The 21,097-nt window shown below is 38.0% G+C and overlaps 1 protein-coding gene across 1 annotated transcript in view; it reads right to left on the bottom strand.

Annotated features, from left to right (window-relative positions):
* Positions 1-2,158: 2,158 nt before the first annotated feature.
* The window catches only part of LOC149300007 (lactadherin-like), a 32,472-nt gene continuing 13,533 nt past the window's right edge, over positions 2,159-21,097 (bottom strand). Inside the window, exons 5-11 of the mRNA XM_089485499.1 lie at positions 18,608-18,721; positions 16,515-16,696; positions 10,962-11,117; positions 9,814-9,958; positions 7,645-7,829; positions 5,527-5,682; positions 2,159-2,302 (exon numbers count right to left, since the gene is read on the bottom strand). Coding sequence (XP_089341625.1) covers positions 2,159-2,302; positions 5,527-5,682; positions 7,645-7,829; positions 9,814-9,958; positions 10,962-11,117; positions 16,515-16,696; positions 18,608-18,721 — 1,082 coding nt within the window. The remainder of the gene's footprint in view (positions 2,303-5,526; positions 5,683-7,644; positions 7,830-9,813; positions 9,959-10,961; positions 11,118-16,514; positions 16,697-18,607; positions 18,722-21,097) is intronic.

Raw genomic sequence — 21,097 nt, 5'->3', positions numbered from 1 at the left:
GGTCAATTTATTTTCTCCCCCTCCAACACTATGTGTTGCTTGGGTCTCTGTTTAAACAAGGAAAACTCAACAATCATCTGCATTAAAGTACTTATGATGATTGTTAAAATTCCCTTTGCGGAATTTTTTGAAAACTACCACTTCTGCCAAAAGGCTGTTCCACTTATCTACCATAATCTTTGTAACATCTGTCATCACATATAAACCTCTCACCTTTTAGTCTTAGACTGTTTTATTTGAAGGCAAAGGTGAAACGCATGAAATAAAAATAACGACTTGCATGCTAACATGATTAAATTACGGCTACGCCTTCAAGATGTGGTGGTTGTTTCATGTAGCAGGACATACACATGGTGCCTTTATAATCTGTCAGTTGTCTAGATTGTTGTAATTGGAAGTTTTTCCAAGACCCTAGAGGTTAAAACCATATGGAGTAAAATGCTTGCGACCATCCCTCATCTGGAATCCCCTATAACAGATCACGCAGGCTCATCTTTTTCTTCCTGGTCTGCAAATGTTTTCGGTTATTTCTGTAACAAACACCGCCCATGCTATATTTCTGTTTCAAATAACTTATTGCCTTTATTCAGGTTTAGATAATATTGCTGCTATGTACGGCTGCTTAAGGGAATTCAAAGTTATATCATCAGTTAGCCCCGTTCGCCATGCATTCCAGCAGATTGTTAATGCGTTTGTGATCGGGGAAGTCAGCATTTCATACTGTATCCATTTAATAAGGTTCCTGATCAAAACACTTCTGTCTAATAACAGATCATTTCTATAGCACAACATACATCTCTCAGTTTGCTTATTCTGCTCTACTTATTATTATCTGGCTCTTATTGGGCCAGTTTTAGCCAATTAAAGGTAGTGAAGAATGTTGTGCTATTATGTAGAGTAGATATTTTTCCAACCAGAACCCAAATGTAGGTGCCAGGTTCCTGGTTATCTACTATTAATTTTAACAACTTTTTTTGTTGTTAAGTGTAGCAGCAAGGCAGGAAAAATTGGCATTTAATGGAGGACAAAGTAAAAAAAAAATAAAAAACATTTTTATTTTTTTTTTTACAATGGTTGACACCACCACTTGTATTTGACTACTGCGATAAAACTAGAGAGCAAGCGAGACGGAAATCCGTGCTGCACATTTTACGTTACGCGTAATATTACTAGCTGTAATTAGATGTGGCTGTACTGAGCGGCATTTCTAGTCCTAGGCCAACTTGCCAAAGTCCTAGGGTAGTACTATCAGAGGGACTGAGAGGTGTGCACAGCTCAGGGCCATAGGGATTTGTGCCAAAAAGGCCCCCTCCACAAGAAAATGCGAGGGGATTCGCACATGGGGTAAGGGAGGCTGGGGGTTCTACTTGCTGGGGTGGGGGCTACAGCATGGTATATTTGTGGCAGACGGCCAGCATCACCACTACATTAATAACTGGAAGAACTGGCAACAATTTAATTTATTATTGTTATTTATGGTTTTCTTCAAGATAGCAAATGCATAATATCAACATTTTAAAACCGCCATACAGGATTGAGTCAAGGTGTTAAATAAAACCTGCTGAGCAATAAAGTATTTTTTTTTTTGTTATTAAGTATGTAAGGACAGTGTGAATCTATCAAGAAACTAACATTTACACAATTCTGGTTAGCACACAAAATAGCTGTATTCAAATGCACATCCTATATACACGGGTGAAACAAAGAAAAATCCATTCTGTGAAGCAGCGCATATTAATGAAATAAGAACTGTAAAGTAAGGGAAGATATCGGTTCCAAAAGGGAAGGGATTGCACTTGTTTAAAACACTGAAATGGTTACAGCAAAAAAATAAAAAATCAATATGCATATTACAGTTCTTAAATTACATAGAATACCACATTATTTCACTTCAGTACAAGATATCAAGCTACCGGCTTTTAATTGCATTTTAGTTTGATTATAAGGAACTATTAGAGTTACAGGGAGCAAAAAGTCCCAACCTGTCCAACCATGTTATTTCCGTAAAGTCATATTCTGTCCGGGCTGGACTTGGTGCTTTAGTGAAGATCATGTTTAGAACAATAAGGTTCTAACAGCCATTATATCAGTAGATGGGTCGATGACAGTAGCTTGACCGTTCCGTGCGCAGCGCTAACTTCATCTACCTGTCCAACGTCTAGTCTTCACATCCCAGCAGCTCCATGCGCAGTGTGATGCGTTCGTGCCACGACTGGGGAAGGATACGCACAAACCTGGCTGTAAACGGTGGACTGAAGATGTTCTTTTTATGCGAGTAGTTGTCATTATTTCCAAGGAAAACCTATGCCAGAATAAAAATATATCAAATCGGTTACTAAACTTGAATCTGCATCATATAATTTTAATAGGCGCCACTAAAAACGTAATAAAAAGTAACAGAAGTATTATACAATAGTCTTTGTGAGAGGTAGATAGTGTAACAAATGAATACCCTTTCATAGCAGTCGCCATGTAAGCAACCACGTGCTTGGGGGAATAACCATGCCCAAGGGACCCAGCAACAGGATTCGGCAGAAGAAAAAAAACCAACAATAATATTGGAATAATTACTGGTCCACAACACATTTACACATCTATGCATGTTTACATGGGTCTAGTAGGAGCCCATTGATGAATTTATGGGCAAGGGGGCAGCAACATCACCCAAAGTGGTAGTTAGGGCAGTGACATCAGGAACCAATGTGGATTACAGAGGTATAAGCCATTGGCAACCACACATTGGATCCTTCACTGCTATCCAGCAAACCTGTGTTCTATATGCCCTACGCATTTATTAATGCATAGTTTTCTGTACTTTAAAAAATATATACTGATTACTTTTACTGCATGTACCTGACTTTTTTTTCCCCATTTATACGTTTTTAGTACCAATTTTGGGATATGCTTTTAGGGAAGATGTCTGCTACATTTCACTCTTCTGTACTTTTCTACCTTTTTTTATTCTTAGCCATATAATACAATCCTTAAAGTGGATACGACTTCCTTATGGGCAATAAACAGTTTTGGAAAAATATTTCATAAATGCAACAAAAAATATTGCTTTAAAAATGTTTTTACAATACTATATTTTCTTAAAGGTCTTCAGGATTAACAAAGGAAGACTTTAGGGGAACGTGTCTGCTGAAATAGTTAGGAAAAAGGTGGCTGTGGCACATTTCTTGCTAGCTATGGGGAAAGGCAGATATAAAATTTGCTGTAGTGTATTAAAATCAACCAAAAAAGCTTGTCCCCCATAATAAATATCTAGAGAATTTGGTTTCCCTTACATATATTTTCAGGCTCACAGTTTAAGCAGCTGTTGGACTAAAAATGGGAAATATATATACACAAGTGTAGCTTTATTGTTACACAATGCAATTTAAGCAGTTTCTTTAAAAATAAACATTTGGAAATTATACTTTTATACACATTGACATATATACCTGTGGTTTTTATTAATTATGAGTATTGGACACTTTCACTGTCCACTGGTGGGTTTTTTGTGTTTTTTTTTTTACTTTGGTCACTAATACGTTCACAGCCTTGCTCTGCTGGCAGCTATAATCCTGTTCTGGTTGCGCAGCCTGTGAAATAATACTCCTGTTCCTCTCTACGACGGTACATATTCCAGGAATAACACTACCCTTGCCAGTTGGCGGCACTTGCAAATCATCATTCTAACCTCATTCTCTTTCTCTTCATCTCACTGCTGGTTCTTACACATCCAGAGTCATCTTCTCTGGTTGCTTCCTCTCCTACTGGCTACACAATCGTTCTCATGGACAATGTTACAATTATTATGTCATACTTAGCCTATGTTGACAGATAGGATTGTATTATAGAAATGTTTTGATATTAGAAGCAGGAATCGTGATATGGATAGGAAAACAAATTATGTGAGATGATATGGGGGCATTTAAAAATGTGAGGTGAAACATTCCACTGAAGGTTAAAGAAGCCACATTTATTATAAGATGACATGGATAGACAATCTGGGTAAAGGACAACTTTTCAACTGACATCTTACTACTTACAATACATTGCCCTTTCTGTACCGTTACTCTGCTGTTAAACTTTCTCTTTGTGTTGGAACTATTGTGTATTTCAAGAGAGAAATAAGCCATAAGACCAGAAGTATTTGGGCCATCACCTATATGAGCTTGATGGACATCCCATTCCAAAACCATGGCCATTTATACAGAGCTTGCGCCCCCCTTTGCGACTAAAACACACTTCTGGGAAGGCTTTCCACATGATTTTGGAGTGTGGCTTTGGGCCTGCCTCACAATCGGTATTCCAATTCATCCCAATGGTGTTTAATAGGGTCAAGGTCACAGCTTGAGCTCCATAAACATGTCATTATGGACTTTGCAGAGGCACAGATATGCTGGAAATGGAAAGCACCTTTGCCAGGGTGCTTTACAACACTCCACCTGATGCTTCGCATTGCAAATAGTAATATTTGGCAAGAGTGTAGCTCCTTGGCCATGGAAATCCATTTCATGAAGCTCCTGATGCACATGGCTTGTGCTGATCTTGGCTCCAGGGGCAATTTGGAACTCTGTAGTGAGTGATGGCACAGAGGACAGGAGATTTTTACATGTTACAGGCCTTGGCACTCAGCGGCCTCGTTCTGCGAGTGCGTGTGTGGTCTACTGCTTCATGGCTGACCTCTTGTTACTACTAGATCCTTTCATGTCACAATAATAGCACTTTCAGCGGGCCTAGGTAGTTGTAGCAGAACTGAGCTCACAAACTGAGCATCCTATGACAATGTCACGTTTAAAGTCACCAAACTCTTCAGTAGAACCCATTCTACTACTGTTTGTCTATGGAGATGGCTTCCAATGTGATTAATTTTAAACACCTGTTAGCAATGTGTGCTGTGTACGCAGGGACATTGGATGTGGCCGGATTAATTAGTGTGTGCTGTGGTTATTGAGGTGAAAGGCAATGCTCAATGGGTCGGTAACAAGGGAGATCTCTGATCTCCCCAACCCCCTCATTAACACCATGGAGGTACAGCCTACACAAGGAACATTAGAAGGAGCTGCCTAGGGCAGCATCCCAGGTAAATACACCACTGACAGTAAGACTCCTTCCACGTTGGTCTGAAGCAGCCTTCCTGCCAATATCACTATTGCCATTTACCGATTTGTGTAGGACCATCACATTCCACAGCTCTGTACAATACCACTAGCAGAAAAGCGATGGAAAAACAAACGGTTACAATGTTCATTCTCAAAAATGTATGAGCAGAGTTCTCATTTGCTAGTGACACAAACCTAACCTTCCACCATTTAATGCTTAATGGTTCTAAAAAATAAAGAACAGATTCAGCAGATAGGTAAACTAATGATGTAGGACTGCACATCCCGTGGTGCTTAGCAAGCCTATGTGCTGGTGATACTCATAGGGATGCCATGAGACTGGTTCCATGAGTTATGAGGAACTAAATATCGGCTGCTCCAGTATCAACATGAAATCTGATTTTACTGTAATACATTGGGTCAGGTAGACAAATACCTTATCTGTTTTTGTATGACTGTCTTGGTATATAATCCAGGTAGTGCCATTGTCACTATAAGCCACTTTGAAAGCTTCCACATATTGAATATTGCCAAAATCCTTTGCACCCTGCGTCACAATTCCAGAGATCTTTTTAGGAACTTCAAGGTCAATCTGTTGGACACATCAAATGCTGTAGTTAGAAAAATAGAAAGCTTAAACGAGTGTATTTGTGAAACAGGTACAATAATTTAACTCATTGTAAATACTTTGAAATTTAAACACGTGTATGTTTTTTAAGACAACTCCTGTAGACCACAGTAGCTGGAATGCCCAAGATTGCCTTTCAATGGAGCACAGCCACCGATTCCTTGCAGAGAATGCCGCTTGTGTTCTGTAATATGCTTGCTGTACTGCCTTTATCAGTTGTATTTTATCAGTCTCATAAAAACTTTTCAACAAATTATAACCAAAAAAACCCCAAACCCTTTCAATAACCAACAATTTTTTTAATGCGTCTTAGAACAAATTCCATATAATTTACATCAACATTTCAGGATTTTCCAGCTGGCTTACAAAATAAAATCTACTAAAAAACAGAATATTAGCCGTTTACAAAAAAAAACAAAAAAAACCCCAGAACCAGCCTGACTTCCTAGAAGGGAGAATATGGAAAAATTAAACAACAACCATCTAAAAAGTTAGGGTTACGACCTTGAGTGTGAGTTTTCAAGGACAAAGGCAGACAAACTGCAGGAATGTTAAGGAATTAAACCAAGAAAACATGGCATGGCTAGGACTCAGATAACATCTGCTTTCAAGCTGAAACAGCAGTTTAAGCATCACAGTTTTCTCTTATTTACATAGAGCCGGATTTCATTGAAGAACTAAATTAACCCAAAGAGTGCCAGGTAGGTGTGCCTCAAACTAAAAATAGAGGGCATTCATATATTAATAGAACTCCTGGCTACAATAAGCTGTCAAAACATATCAATCATTTTTTAAACTGTTCTGGGTTCTTAAGAAATATAAACATAATGTATTACCCCAGTCCTCACTGGAAGACTTTCACGCATGGCTTCTATTAGTAGATAGCCCACTCTCTTTTGATGTTCTAAACTAAACTAACAAACTGTCATATAATCCTTTTAACAACCAAAACAGTCTTACTTATAGAGCAATAAACTCTTGCTGCATTGATAAAAATCAGTTACAGACAGATCTGGTGACACATATGGATTTATTTACTAAACTGTGAGCTGTAGGTAATGTCTCAATTGAGAAATGCCACCACCTTCACTACTCATAAGTTTGCTGAGCTGGCCCTGCATAATGAATATGAATTACAGCAAGATTTAAACTTTAAAACTGGGGCCCTATTGACTTAAAGTCAGGATGCGTTAAGCTAATAACACAGATGCTAAACTCCCATGTGAGCGACTATTCATAGGAGCATAGAATCTGAAAGCAGATGAGAACCATTCGACCCATCTACTCTGCCCAATTTCCCTGATGTAAAGACTCAAACTCAAATAAGTCTTGTCTTCAGGATAGCCTTCTGCCTATCACACACATATTTAAGTTCTATTAGTGAATTAGACTCTAGAACTTTTTCTGGGAGGCTGTTCCACTGATCTACAGTAAAGTAAAATAATTATCACAGCTCTCCAGAAGATGAGGATGGAAGGACCTTTGTAGACCAAGCTCCCCAGGAGCACTTCCATAGTTTGACTGTTCATAGCAGCTTTCAATGACTTGACACTAAACCACAAATAGTCTCAGAAGCAGAAGAGCCATTTCCAACTTGCAGGTATAGTTAAGGTGCAGTTTAGTAAAATGTGGCACTTTACTCAAACATTTATCGAATTTCCCTGGGAATGGCAGAGCTTGTACTTTATATGAGCAACATTCTATTGATGGAACCCAAGATGTCCATGATATTCCTCATGAGAGAACTGGAAGTTAATACCTTTCGCTAGGACCTACTTACAATGAGCCATGAATGTTGATTAAGAAATTGATACTGGGAGTTTGGGGATGGAGTTGGAAAAGAGATACATTTAATCGCTTCATTTCTGGGAACACGTGCATATTTTCTTTGGTGTTACAATAAAAATGTAAGCATTGAAGACCCACCTGCAGCCATTCGGAGTGATTATTCTCCCGTGCAGTCCAAGCATTGCTCTTGCCAATCTTGTCCAGCCGAGCAAAATGTGGGTACCATGTGAAAGCATCGAGACCCCAGGTTTTGTAGACACTGGATGCTGTGATTTGCTTATCAGAAATCAGATGGGATTTCATTCCTAGCGGTTCAGAGCAACCTACCGTGTTGAAATACACTGTAAAATAACAGTTCACAAAAGGGTGGAGAAGGGAGGTGCTCAGAATCACAAGCTCAAAGCCAGCGTAATGATAAATGCAGTAAAAGCATTAAATCCAAATCAAAGCAGTTAAAATATAGTCAAAAACCCAGAGCTGAAATATCTTTCTAGTCCCTGGTACATCCCCAGCCCGATGGACTCATAAACTTAATCTTATGCTGTAGAAAACAGGATGTTCTCTATTTGATTTACTTAATATTTTATTGTTATATGGGAATTATTATTATTTTATTTTTTTCACAATTAAACATCTTCTAGATTTTTGTTTCTACAAGTAGAGAACATTCATGAATTTATTATTTATACTTTTAATTTTATATTAGGACTTAATAATTCGCGTTAGCTGCTATTGTCCCAGTCATTACTGTTAAATAATCAAGAAAAAATTGATGTGTTAAAGAAAAATAAATTGGGAATGACAAGCAATCCCATACATTTTATCAATATATAAAATAATTTCAATATTCCCGTGGGAAATGTAACCAGGGAAAGAAACCAGGAATGAAATCTAATATAGCAAAGATTACGTACAATGTGGAATTTCACCATAAAATCAGTTTAGGAGAATAAAATGTAATTAAATTAATCTTTATATAGTGGACAGAATTATTGCATACTTTTCATTGTGACTCATTTCCATTTAAATTCATTTGATCCCACTACTATAATTGGTATGATTTGGTTCACCAGTTTACTTCATGCATTTGTGGAATTATTTTAAGTGATGAATCTGGTATATAATTCTACATTTTATACATATAAAAAAATTGTAAAAATTATCTAAATTAACCTACTAAAATATTTCAAAAATGTAATATTAATATTAAGATTTTAGTGGGAAAATCTGAAATAAAATAAAAAAAATTTGACTTAAATGTATGCCATTGTTCCTTTGTTTAATTCCATAAACTGCATGTGAGAGTACATCCACAAATAAGGAGTTGGCATTGCGTCCAGTCCCCCCCCCCCCCCCGAGTCATTTGCCAAAACAATATTACATAGAAACAACGTACATACTTAGTAGTGTTTAAAATCTTGTATGGCAAATATCAAATAGACAGTATTGATGATGTTATTTAGTTATATCTGCTGAGAACTAAATCATTCCATTTTTTTTTTATTATTCTTCACCGACATAGAACATAGCATTTGATGGCAGATGCAAACAATTTGGCCCATCTACGCTGCCCATTTTTTATTCTGCCTTGGAAACCTCAAACTTTATTTAGCCCGTGGTTCTAACTTCTTGTCCTAATTTATTATTTTTTTTATATATATATATATACCTACCACTTGCACTTTGTTGAATGATTTTATGTATATAAAAGTTTCTATCATAGCCCCTTCCTTTTTTCAAAAATAGAACAGCACGAGGAAGGTGTTTCTTGGTGGTTTTATTTGGCGCTCAATGCCAAATAGGACTACAGAAAGAGATTTATTCAGATTCAACATAGCACAAATGTCATGAATTGTAGAATCTGGCTACAATCATTTGTTGTGTTACTAAAGCCATGAGTTTGGGGCTGTTAATATATAGTGATGACAATATGTATCTCTACGGGTCGGCAGAGAACATTCAGAATCGTAATAGCTTCTTAACGATTGGACATCTCCAAGTTGCTGTTCCAGGGCAATACAACACAGAACTTGCATTTGTTACAGCTTTGGTAAAGGTTCTGAAAAGCAGTTTGTAAGATAGTGGTCATGAAATTCCACATTGTGCCTCTAGATGGAGCCACTGCTAAAAAGCACAATCCCTAAAACAAAGACAGTTCAGAGTCTATGCCGTGTTCAAAAAGATGATTAAGTGAAGGTCTCTGAATTGCCTTTTTTCATCATGTAAAAGCATCAATTTAAGCAAAGGGAACGTACAAGACTAAATGTATAAAGCAATTCAGCTTCACAAGGTGATTTATACACTTACCACTCATTTCACAGCCAAAAAGTTCAAACCGTAGCGTGCAGGCTCTGCGGCAAGTCAGAGGGTAGATACGGATGTAGCGAGCGGAAAATGGAGGACTAAATATGTTAGCCTTCCTACTTTCATTGTCTACATTCCCGGCAAAAATCTAGAAGAAATACAAATAAGCTGTTTTACTAAATGTTTATTCCACTGATTGGCAGTTACTGCTTTACATACAGTACACTACATTGAAGCTATGGAGTATGATTCCTCGGTGGCTACGTGGAATACAGAAAACGTAGTGGTTACCCTGCGTGAATCAGAAAAAGAAACACTGGCACTCCATGAAGACTGAAGTAATCAAATAAACGTATAATATATAAAATATATTTTATTCAGATGCTTGATCCCATATCTATAAAAATATAATGTAAAAAAAATATATATCCAAAAATTATACAAAAAAAAGAAACGGAAAAAAATGAGAGCAATGAGCTCATACTAGTGCAATCCAGAAAGCACCAATGTCTTTTTTTCATACTTTTTATACTTTCTGGCTGGGGTAGGGGGCAAGTCTGGCTGCTGACATCACGTCATCTTCTTTTTGTCCTTGTTTGGAAGCAGTTAAAGAATAACTCAAGGAGCAACCAGCTTGGATATCACTTACAGAAGAAAAAAAAAAAAAAAAAAGGGCCCGGCTCAAACAAGGACATATAAAAATGACCCTTTGGTTACACTCACCGAGATACGTGCTTTTGGAATAATTGGGAGTGTTACTTTTCACCTATTCAGATGTCTGAGGATTAACATAAATTAGCAATTGTCTTTAAAGAGAACACTGCAGCCATTATATGAACTTTAGTTCTCATGATAGCCATGTGGTCCCTTTTACAATTTCAGAAGTTTTGTTAATTTATAGCGGAATTCTGCAGAAGGCACAGAGTAAACTGTCCTTTAACCATTTGAGTGCCAGGGTACATTTTTATGCACTCGAAATCCAACAAATTAGATTTCCTATAGTTAGCTTTAGGTGACAACAAGTGTAGCGATCTGGGATCCTCCAGTGTCCATGCTTGAGATCCATGGTTGGTTTCTGGGGACCACTTTCCACCTATGTGGTTAGGTTTGGCATTGAAATGGTGAAACCCACATTGCAGATAATCACTCACCTTGTCTGTATCCTTCCCCTCACTCTTGTAGAAGGTAAAATCAATCCCGTCCATACTGTACGCCACTTTATACTCTCTTACGAACTCTGCAGTACCCATTCGGCTAGCTCCTTGTGTAATAATGCCAGATACCCTCATTTCTCTTAACAGATTGACCTATCCAAATAAAAGAGGTACCCAAGTAAGGAACCAAAACATACTGTTCAATAATCGTTATCAAAGCAATGAAGAATCAAAAATCCATAATCTTTACTTTGATCTATACGTTTATAGTGATATACAGAAAACTCTTAAATTGGCTGCATTTAGACACAAACTTGTTTTTTTCTTTTTTTGAAGGAATAGTACAAAACTATTTTTATTCTAATAATTCTTAACAAAATATCCCTACCATTTTGGATGCGGTTTAACCCCTTCGTGACAAAGGCTGATTTTACTTTTTGTACCCTTCGTGACAATGGCCTTTTTAACATTTCTGCGCTGCTCGTGTTTAGCTGTAATTTTCTTCTTTCCCGTTTACTGAACCCACACACATTAGATATTGTTTTTTTCAGGACAAGAAGGGCTTTCTTTAGATGACATTGTTTTGATTGTATCATATTATTTACTACTAAAAAAAGTATAAAATATGGTGAAAAATTTAGAAAAAAATGACTGTTTCTAACTTTTAGTTGAAAAATCTTTTACTCATCTATAAAAGGTAATGAAAAAACCTGCTAAATGGATTCTACTATTTGTCCTGAGTTTAGAAATACCCAATGTTTTTATGTTTTTTTGCTTTTTTCTACCCATTATGGGGCAATAAGTACAGGTAGCGTTTTGCTATTTCAAAGCCATTTTTTCCAAATCTGGTAATTCTTCCCCCCATGTGCCATTTCGGGTATCTTTGAACCCGGCCAATGCAATTTACCCCATCAAGTCATATATTTTTGAAAACTAGACAGCCCAGGGTATTCCAAATGCTAGTATTTTAACTATTTCCATGCACCATATCTACCACCAGTTTTTGTCAAACTTTGTGGTAGTCATTTTTTTGCATTTGTTTTGTCACACACATTTTACTTCAGGTATGAATTAAAAGGTTCTCGTTTATGTCACTATCACAAAACACCCCAATATGTGTTCAGCAACATCTCCTGAGTACAGCGATACCTCACATGAATGATTTTGCCTGGCTGTTTGGGGGCAAAAGGGCCACATTTGGGGCATGCGCATTTTTCAATGTTGAACCTTGGCATTTGGGGATCCACTGCCCATGCCCTATTTGGTACATCTTTGAGCCGGGCCATTTCAGTGTGCCCAATAAACCCATATATTTTTGAAAACTAGACACCCCAGGGTATTTCAAATGCTAGTATTTTAACTCTTTCCATGCACCATATCTACCACCAGTCTTTGTCAAACTTTGTGGTAGTCATTTTTTTGCATTTGGTTTTCCACACACATTTTAATTCAGGTATGAATTAAAAAGTTCTCGTATACGTCACTATCACAAAACACCCCAATATGTGTTCAGCAACATCTCCTGAGTACAGCGATACCTCACATGAATGATTTTGCCTGGCCGTTTGGGGGCAAAAGGGCCACATTTGGGGCATGCGCATTTTTCAATGTTGAACTTTGGCATTTGGGGATCCACTGCCCATGCCCTATTTGGTACATCTTTGAGCCGGGCCATTTCAGTGTGCCCAATAAACCCATATATTTTTCAAAACTAGACACCACAGGGTATTTTAAATGCTGGTATTTTAACTCTTTGCATGCACACATTTTACCACCAGCATGTTTTCAAAGTTTGCAGTAGTATTTTTGTGTGTGTATTTTTCCCACACACACCTACTTTATGTATGAATTTACAGCTCCTGGTATATGCCGCTGTCACACGACACCCCATAATGTGTTCAGCAACATCTCCTGAGTGCAGTGATATCCCACATGCATGGGTTTGTCATTTTTGTGGGAACTAAAAGGCCACATTTGGTACGTGTGCATTTTTCTAATTGGAAATTAGATGTGTGGCCATCCTTCCCCCGGTGTTAATTGGGACGTTGTTGAACCCGGCCAATTCAATTTACCCCTTCAAATCATACCTTTTTTAAAAGTAGACACCCCATGGGCATTTAATATGCCAGTATTTTAACTCTTTCCATGCGAGAATTGTTTTAAGCTAATATGCTAATTTTAGGACTTGCTCACAAAAATATATTTTTTATATATATAGATTTTTTTTTTGTCTTTTTTAACCCCTTAATGACAATTGCCGGTCCTGGCACGGCACGGAAAAGCATGTGCTTTACGACAATTGACGTGCCAGGACCGGCACGTCTTTAAACGGGTGCAGAAAGCGATCTACTATCGCTTTCTGCACCCAAAAAGCGTTGCTGAATGCCTCGACCTCGAGGCATTCAGCAACGCCGCGATCGGCACGAAGGGGCCATCTCTGGCCCCTCCACGGGGCGTCAACATCCGCCATACTTTGTATGGCGGCGGACGCCCGTTTTAAAAGCGTTTAGGAGGCGATCGACGATCGCCTCCTAAACTTAAATGGTGTCGCTGGAATGCCTCGATCAGGAGGCATCCAGCGACACCAAACACTAACCTTTTGATGGGCTGTGACCGCTCCGGAGAGCGGTCACAGCCGCAGCTGCCGGCAATCTTCGCCATCAAGGAAGATGGCCGCCGTCCTGTAACAGGAACCACAAATTTTAAAAGTTCGCTAGATAGTCCAGACCATCTAGAGAACTTTGGCTCCACTTGCAGGTTGAATACAGGTACTGCATTCACCATGCAAGTCAATGGAGCCCAGCTTTCTAATCACAGTGTGATTAGTAAAAATAAATTAAAAAATAAAATAAAATTAATAATAATTAGAAAAAAATAGTAAAAAAACAGTAAAATGTAAAAATCATTTCCCACTGATGTCACTATCAGGGGAACCTCCAAGTTGAAAAAAAATGTTAAATTTTTTTTTTAAAAAATAAAAAAAAAATATATATATATATAAAAAATATATTTTTGTGAGCAAGTCCTAAAATTAGCATATTAGCTTAAAACAATTCTCGCATGGAAAGAGTTAAAATACTGGCATATTAAATGCCCGTGGGGTGTCTACTTTTAAAAAATGTATGATTTGATGGGGTAAATTGAATGGGCCAGGTTCAACAACGTCCCAATTAACACGGGGGGAAGGATGGCCACACATCTAATTTCCAATTAGAAAAATGCACACGTACCAAATGTGGCCTTTTAGTTCCCCCAAAAAATGACACACCCATGCATGTGGGGTATCACTGCACTCAGGAGATGTTGCTGAACACATTATGGGGTGTCGTGTGACAGCGGCATATACCAGGAGCTGTAAATTCATACATAAAGTAGGTGTGTGTGGGAAAAATACACACACAAAAATATTACTGCAAACTTTGAAAAAATGCTGGTGGTAAAATATGTGCATGCAAAGAGTTAAAATACCAGCATTTAAAATACCCTGTGGTGTCTAGTTTTGAAAAATATATGGTTTTGTTGGGCACACTGAAATGGCCTGGCTCAAAGATGTACCAAATAGGGCATGGGCAGTGGATCCCAAATGCCAAAGTTCAACATTGAAAAAAGCGCATGCCCCAAATGTGGCCCTTTTGCCCCAAAACAGCCAGGCAAAATCATTCATGTGAGGTATCGCTGTACTCAGGAGATGTTGCTGAACACATATTGGGGTGTTTTGTGATAGTGACATAAACTAGAACATTTTAATTCATACCTGAAGTAAAATGTGTATGACAAAACAAATGCAAAAAAATGACTACCATAAAGTTTGACAAAGACTGGTGGCAGATATGGTGCATGGAAAGAGTTAAAATACTAGCATTTGGAATACCCTGGGCTGTCTAGTTTTCAAAAATATATGACTTGATGGGGTAAATTGCATTGGCCGGGTTCAAAGATACCCGAAATGGCACATGGGGGGAAGAATTACCAGATTTGGAAAAAATGGCTTTGAAATAGCAAAACGCTACCTGTACTTATTGCCCCATAATGGGTAGAAAAAAGCAAAAAAACATTGGGTATTTCTAAACTCAGGACAAATAGTAGAATCTATTTAGCAGGTTTTTTCATTACCTTTTATAGATGAGTAAAAGATTTTTCAACTAAAAGTTAGAAACAGTCATTTTTTTCTAAATTTTTCACCATATTTTATAATTTTTTTAATAGTAAATAATATGATACAATCAAAACAATGTCATCTAAAGAAAGCCCTTCTTGTCCTGAAAAAAACAATATCTAATGTGTGTGGGTTCAGTAAACGGGAAAGAAGAAAATTACAGCTAAACACAAGCAGCGCAGAAATGTTAAAAAGGCCATTGTCACAAAGGGTACAAAAAGTAAAATCAGCCTTTGTCTCGAAGGGGTTAAAAAAAAAAATTAACATTTTTTTTCAACTTGGAGGTTCCCCTGATAGTGACATCAGTGGGAAATGATTTTTACATTTTACTAGTTTTTTACTATTTTTTTCTAATTATTATTAATTTTATTTTATTTTGTAATTTATTTTTACTAATCACACTGTGATTAGAAAGCTGGGTTCCATTGACTTGCATGGTGAATGCAGTACCTGTATTCAACCTGCAAGTGGAGCCAAAGTTCTCTAGATGGTCTGGACCATCTAGCGAACTTTTAAAATTTGTTGGTTCCTGTTACAGGGCAGCGGCCATCTTGCTTGATGGCGAAGATCATCGGCAGCTGCGGCTGTGACCGCTCTCCGGAGCGGTCACAGCCCATCGAAAGGTAAGTGTTTGGTGTCGCTGGATGCCTCCTGATCGAGGCATTCCAGCGACACCATTTAAGTTTAGGAGGCGATCGTCGATCGCCTCCTAAACGCTTTTAAAACGGGCGTCCGCCGCCATACAAAGTATGGCGGATGTTGACGCCCCGTGGAGGGGCCAGAGATGGCCCCTTCGTTCCGATTGCGGCGTTGCTGAATGCCTCGAGGTCGAGGCATTCAGCAACGTTTTTTGGGTGCAGAAAGCGAAAACAGATTGCTTTCTGCACCCGTTTAAAGACGTGCCGGCAATTGTCGTTAAGGGGTTAATCAAATGACTATATTGATTGACTGGATGTTTAAGAAGCTCTGTTTCTATGGCAACAACACAATCAATGTATGCTTTTATATTAAAATGTGTTCTTGCCCAAAAGTCCTTAATTATGCAAAATTTGATTGATTGAATATTTCTGGGAAAGGTTTGAGCATAAATCAATGTTAAAAATCATACTTCTAATGTTTCATTTAGTTAAAAGCGTGTTTACGTGGTCTAGTGGACTGAACAACCCTACAAAACAAGGAGTCCTGGAAGTGATGATATGGCCGCCACAGAGCCCTTATCTCAACATCATCAAGTCTGTCTGAGACATGAAGAGAGAGAGAAGCAACCGAGGCTGCCTGTCTATTTTTGAAAGCAGTCTTACTTTACAGCACTTTTTCACAATATATATTATATATAATATATTATATATATTATATATAATATAGCTGAGCCCTCTGGATAGGCCATGGAATACCTGAATCCATGGATGACGGTCATAGCTGCTTGAAGTCCACGCATTAACCATTCCCTTGTTATTGAGACGGGCTAAATTTGGCCCCCATCGCTGCAAACCCAAAAAGCCATGGTAGAGTGAGGAGGCGGTTATCTGGGCATCTGATATAGCGCCACCTTCCATGCCCAGAGCATTGGCGCAACCTAAAAAGACACATAGAGGATGGTAAGGACAGGTAGAAAAATAAATAAATAAATAAATAAAAAAAAACAAGTCAGAGCCATTAAAAGTAGGCATAAATATAGGGAAATAAAGAATGTTCACTAAGCAATGTTTTAGAATTTCAGCATGCTTTTGAAAGCTTCTGTAAACTATATTATAACATCCAAATTATCCATGTAAAGTATTACCCCACTTCTATGGGCATCCCTGGTGATTAACCCAATTAAACCTATGGATCGAGCACTGCAAACACCCCCAAATCTTTTTTTGTTTTGTTAATGGCCATTTTCTCCTGGTCAACTCAATTGTGAACTGTAAATTAGCATGTAACAGACCAATGTGTCACGAACGATACAATCTTGAGTCCTATGTCAGAAACAGTAACTAAAAAACACAACCATGGTAAAGCGATGTATACCTGGAATATCACCAATACCATTTACATATCACATAGATTCTTGGGTGATAGAGGGTGCCTTCCCCAAGTATCTGCATCAGGATGAGTTTAATTTTATTAGAAGCTTATACATGAAACAGAAAGAAGTCTGCTTTATTAACAAAACTAAACAAAAGTATGATATATTATAAGACATCTTCTAATGCAGACCTGGGCAAAGCACGGCCCGCGGGCCACATCCGGCCCGCTGAATAGCTCGGACCGGCCCGCAAAGAGTGTCCTGGTGACTCACCAATGAGTCCGGTGTCCCCCCCCCCGCCCCGGTCACTTACCTTAAACTCCTGTGTTGGAAGCGTTTGTCTCGGGTGCCGGCGCTTTACGCTGGGCGCCGGCATATGACGTCAGACGCCGGCGATCAGCAGTGAAGCGCCGGCACCCGAGACAAACGCCTCACGCTTCCAACACAGGAGTTTAAGGTAAGTGACCGGGGCGGGGGGGGAGATCCTGAGAAGGGGGGGTTAGGGAGTTAGAGGGGAGATACTGAGAAGGGGGGTTAGGGAGGGAGGTCTTACTGTGTGTGTGTGTCTTACTGTGTTTGTGTGTGTGTGTCTTACTGTGTGTGTGTGTATCTTACTGTGTCTGTGTGTGTCTCACTGTGTCTGTGTGTGTCTTACTGTGTCTGTGTGTGTCTCACTGTGTCTGTGTGTCTTACTGTGTCTGTGTGTGTCTCACTGTGTCTGTGTGTATCTTACTGTGTCTGTGTGTGTCTCACTGTGTCTGTGTGTGTCTTACTGTGTCTGTGTGTGTCTTACTGTGTCTGTGTGTGTCTCACTGTGTCTGTGTGTGTCTCACTGTGTCTGTGTGTGTCTTACTGTGTCTGTGTGTGTCTCACTGTGTCTGTGTGTATCTTACTGTGTCTGTGTGTGTCTCACTGTGTCTGTGTGTGTCTTACTGTGTCTGTGTGTGTCTCACTGTGTCTGTGTGTGTCTTACTGTGTCTGTGTGTGTCTTACTGTGTCTGTGTGTGTCTTACTGCGTGTGTCTTACTGTGTTCATAGCTTATTCAGTTATTGTAATAAATATTTTAGCCCATTTTTTAGCTCAAAATATTTTTTCCTTTTTTTTCTCCTCTAAAATCTAGGTGCGTCTTATCAGCAGGTGCGTCTTATAGAGCGAAAAATACGGTATGCACTCCGAAGCCTTGTTCATTTTGTTCACTTCTGTGCTGTGCTAATAGTTATTCAGGCCTTACTTATTCAAGCACCTCTACCAATGACGTAGGCTTGAATAACTTTATTAAACAGCACATAAGTTAACAAAATGGACAAGGCTTCGGAGTTTGTAGTTTGTAGAGGTCTGGCCCTCTAAAACCATTCCAATTTCTCATGTGGCCCCATGGGAAAATTAATTGCCCACCCCTGTTCTAATGCATGCTCTGTTCCTTTAAGATGTTAGTTCATTGATCTGAAACATAACTATAAACTAAATGTACTCACGGATATGGCATGTCTTCCCTATAAAGGGTGACGCGCATTTACAAGTATAACTGTTGTCCCGGTATTTGCAGGTCCCTCCATGTTTACAAGGATGTGAGGAACACAGGTTGTCACCTACGAGAAAAAAAGGGTTTGGATTACTTTATGAATAATACAAATCTAAACTTTAGGAGAATAAGAAAACAATAAGGCTACCAACATAGATTTAAAGTGGCATATTTTTATTTATTTTTTTACTATCAAGAAAACTATTAAGCAAACCTTTGTTATATTAAAAGTAAGGTTTGCTGAATGGTTAAAACTGTTGTTTACTAACCTGTCGGTGATCACGTCTGCCTGTCGTTTGATCCCTGGTATTAACTGCACAAGCTGGTCTCCAACAGCACAGAAGCCACCCATGTCCAAAAAGCGCATTCAGCTCCTTGCAGATTAAGGGGCCGCTTTTTGGACACATTCAGTTCCTGTACTGTTGGAGACAGGATTGGTGCTGTTTTTCTTACATAAACCAAAGATGAACTTCTTATTTCTCATCCAGATACATCACTTGGTTGTTGGGCTCTGCATTTAGTAGTAGCAGCAGGCACAAGAACTTGGCAGGGACAAACACTGGGATCATGGTTGTGGTGTTATTTCATATCTGCACAATAACTAATATATATATATATATATATATAACTAAACATACCACTTCTGTCAAAAATGGGCACCCATGACTTTAAAAGAAATCATTTTGTGGAAAAATAGAAACAGAATTTGACGGCAGATAAGAACCATTCGGCCAATCTAGTTACTTGTGTTTCTGCTTTAGAAGTGTGGTTCGTTGTCTTGTCATACTTATAGAATATATGACTGTCCCATGCCTGCTTAAATTATATCACCGTATTATTTTCTACCACTTCAGCTGGGAGGTTATTTTGCTTACCCATCACTCTCAGAGCGAAGTAGGTCCTTGCATTTAAACTTTTAGACTATGATCTCTTGCCCAACATTTCTCTCTTCTTATATGTATCTAAAGGTTTCTATCACATCCTTCTCTTTTCTTTCTCTGAATTAATATATATATATATATATATATATATATATATATATATATATATATATATATATCCTCTTGTACGCAGAAAACAGAGTATGGAAGATAAGAGGACGCATCTCTGTAGACATGGAAACAGTGGGTAATGATTACTCAGGGTATGAAAGCACAGGTATCTGGCATCGCTTTGGTTTTTAATGACTACATTTTGTAGTCACGATGTGGAATGTTTGAGTCATAAAGTTCTGTTCAATCTGTTTGTCCTCCTATGGCCCTCAGCGCATACCGGAATGATTTCAGGATTATTACCAGGCTCAGGAAAAGCCTAAGCGAATGGAGTTTGTGTTCGGAAAGCTGGTTTTAAGCACAATTCTTTATTAAAGCCCTCTGGAGATTTCTGCAAATCGGTGAGGTTAAACAGGAAAAAACAAACGCGCTTATGTTGGCAACATTTTTGCACATTGATAATTGGTAAAAATTAATCTTTTAATATAAATGTACTCTTAATATAAATGCCTTTTTCAGGTGCATATTAAAGTAACAGTAGACGAAGTAAGTTAAATTATATCAAAGTATATACAAGAAAAAAATTCTGCTCTTTCTCTGCTGTGAGATTCCATAAATACCATAATATAAGCTTGAACTTTTATGAATGTAAATAGATGGTTGATCTGCTGCAAAATTTGTCATCTTTTCATTCAAGAAAGATTTTTGCCCCACTTGTAATAAACAATGGGTATTCCGCCTTCTACAATCTCAAAAATGATTGCACTCACAATTTTTATTTTATTTATCATGTTAATTGTAGAATACTATTTATTATCACTTCTGATTCTGAAGCTCTCCAAAAATGTACCCAGGATGAAGGACTTCTAGAACAGTTGTAACAAAGATGCATCTCACCAGTATATAACGGTTTACTTCCCGTCAAAATAAGGGCAAGCATGCTTCCATGTAACATGTTAACACATGTTAACACAGAACCTATACAAGAGCATCCCTTCATGGGTATTCTGGAAATGCGATCACTTTGTTTTCTTCAATTATTATGACTAGTTCAGATTATTATGTTCCCCAAGCTCACAAAAGCGATGGATTAGCATACATCAATGAAAGTTTTTTTTTGTTTTTTTTTTAATTAAGTTTGTTGAACTCTTCTATATTCTAACATTTTTTGTGGCTTTATACTATTTTTTTTTTAAAGGGGATTTTGTTTTTTTATACAGTTACTATATCCTTTGGCTGGAGGCTGATTGATGTGCTACTGCTTAGGAGTAAAATAATATATACATGAGCAACATTGACAGTTTTGGTTTGTTCTTTGGGGATACGATGATTTTCTATAGTTTTCTATATTCCTGTAGACTATTCTACAGTTCAATACATTTGTCCTAATAAAATATGTATTTTGCATCTGAGAATAATATATATATATATATATATATATATATATATAT

This window comes from Sceloporus occidentalis, unplaced genomic scaffold, assembly GCF_023333645.1.
Source record: "Sceloporus occidentalis isolate IW3139 unplaced genomic scaffold, rSceOcc1.0.p SCAF_26, whole genome shotgun sequence".
NCBI lineage: Eukaryota > Metazoa > Chordata > Lepidosauria > Squamata > Phrynosomatidae > Sceloporus > Sceloporus occidentalis.
The sequence above is the reverse complement of the archived record's forward strand: the minus strand, read 5'-3'. Positions and strand labels throughout refer to the sequence as shown.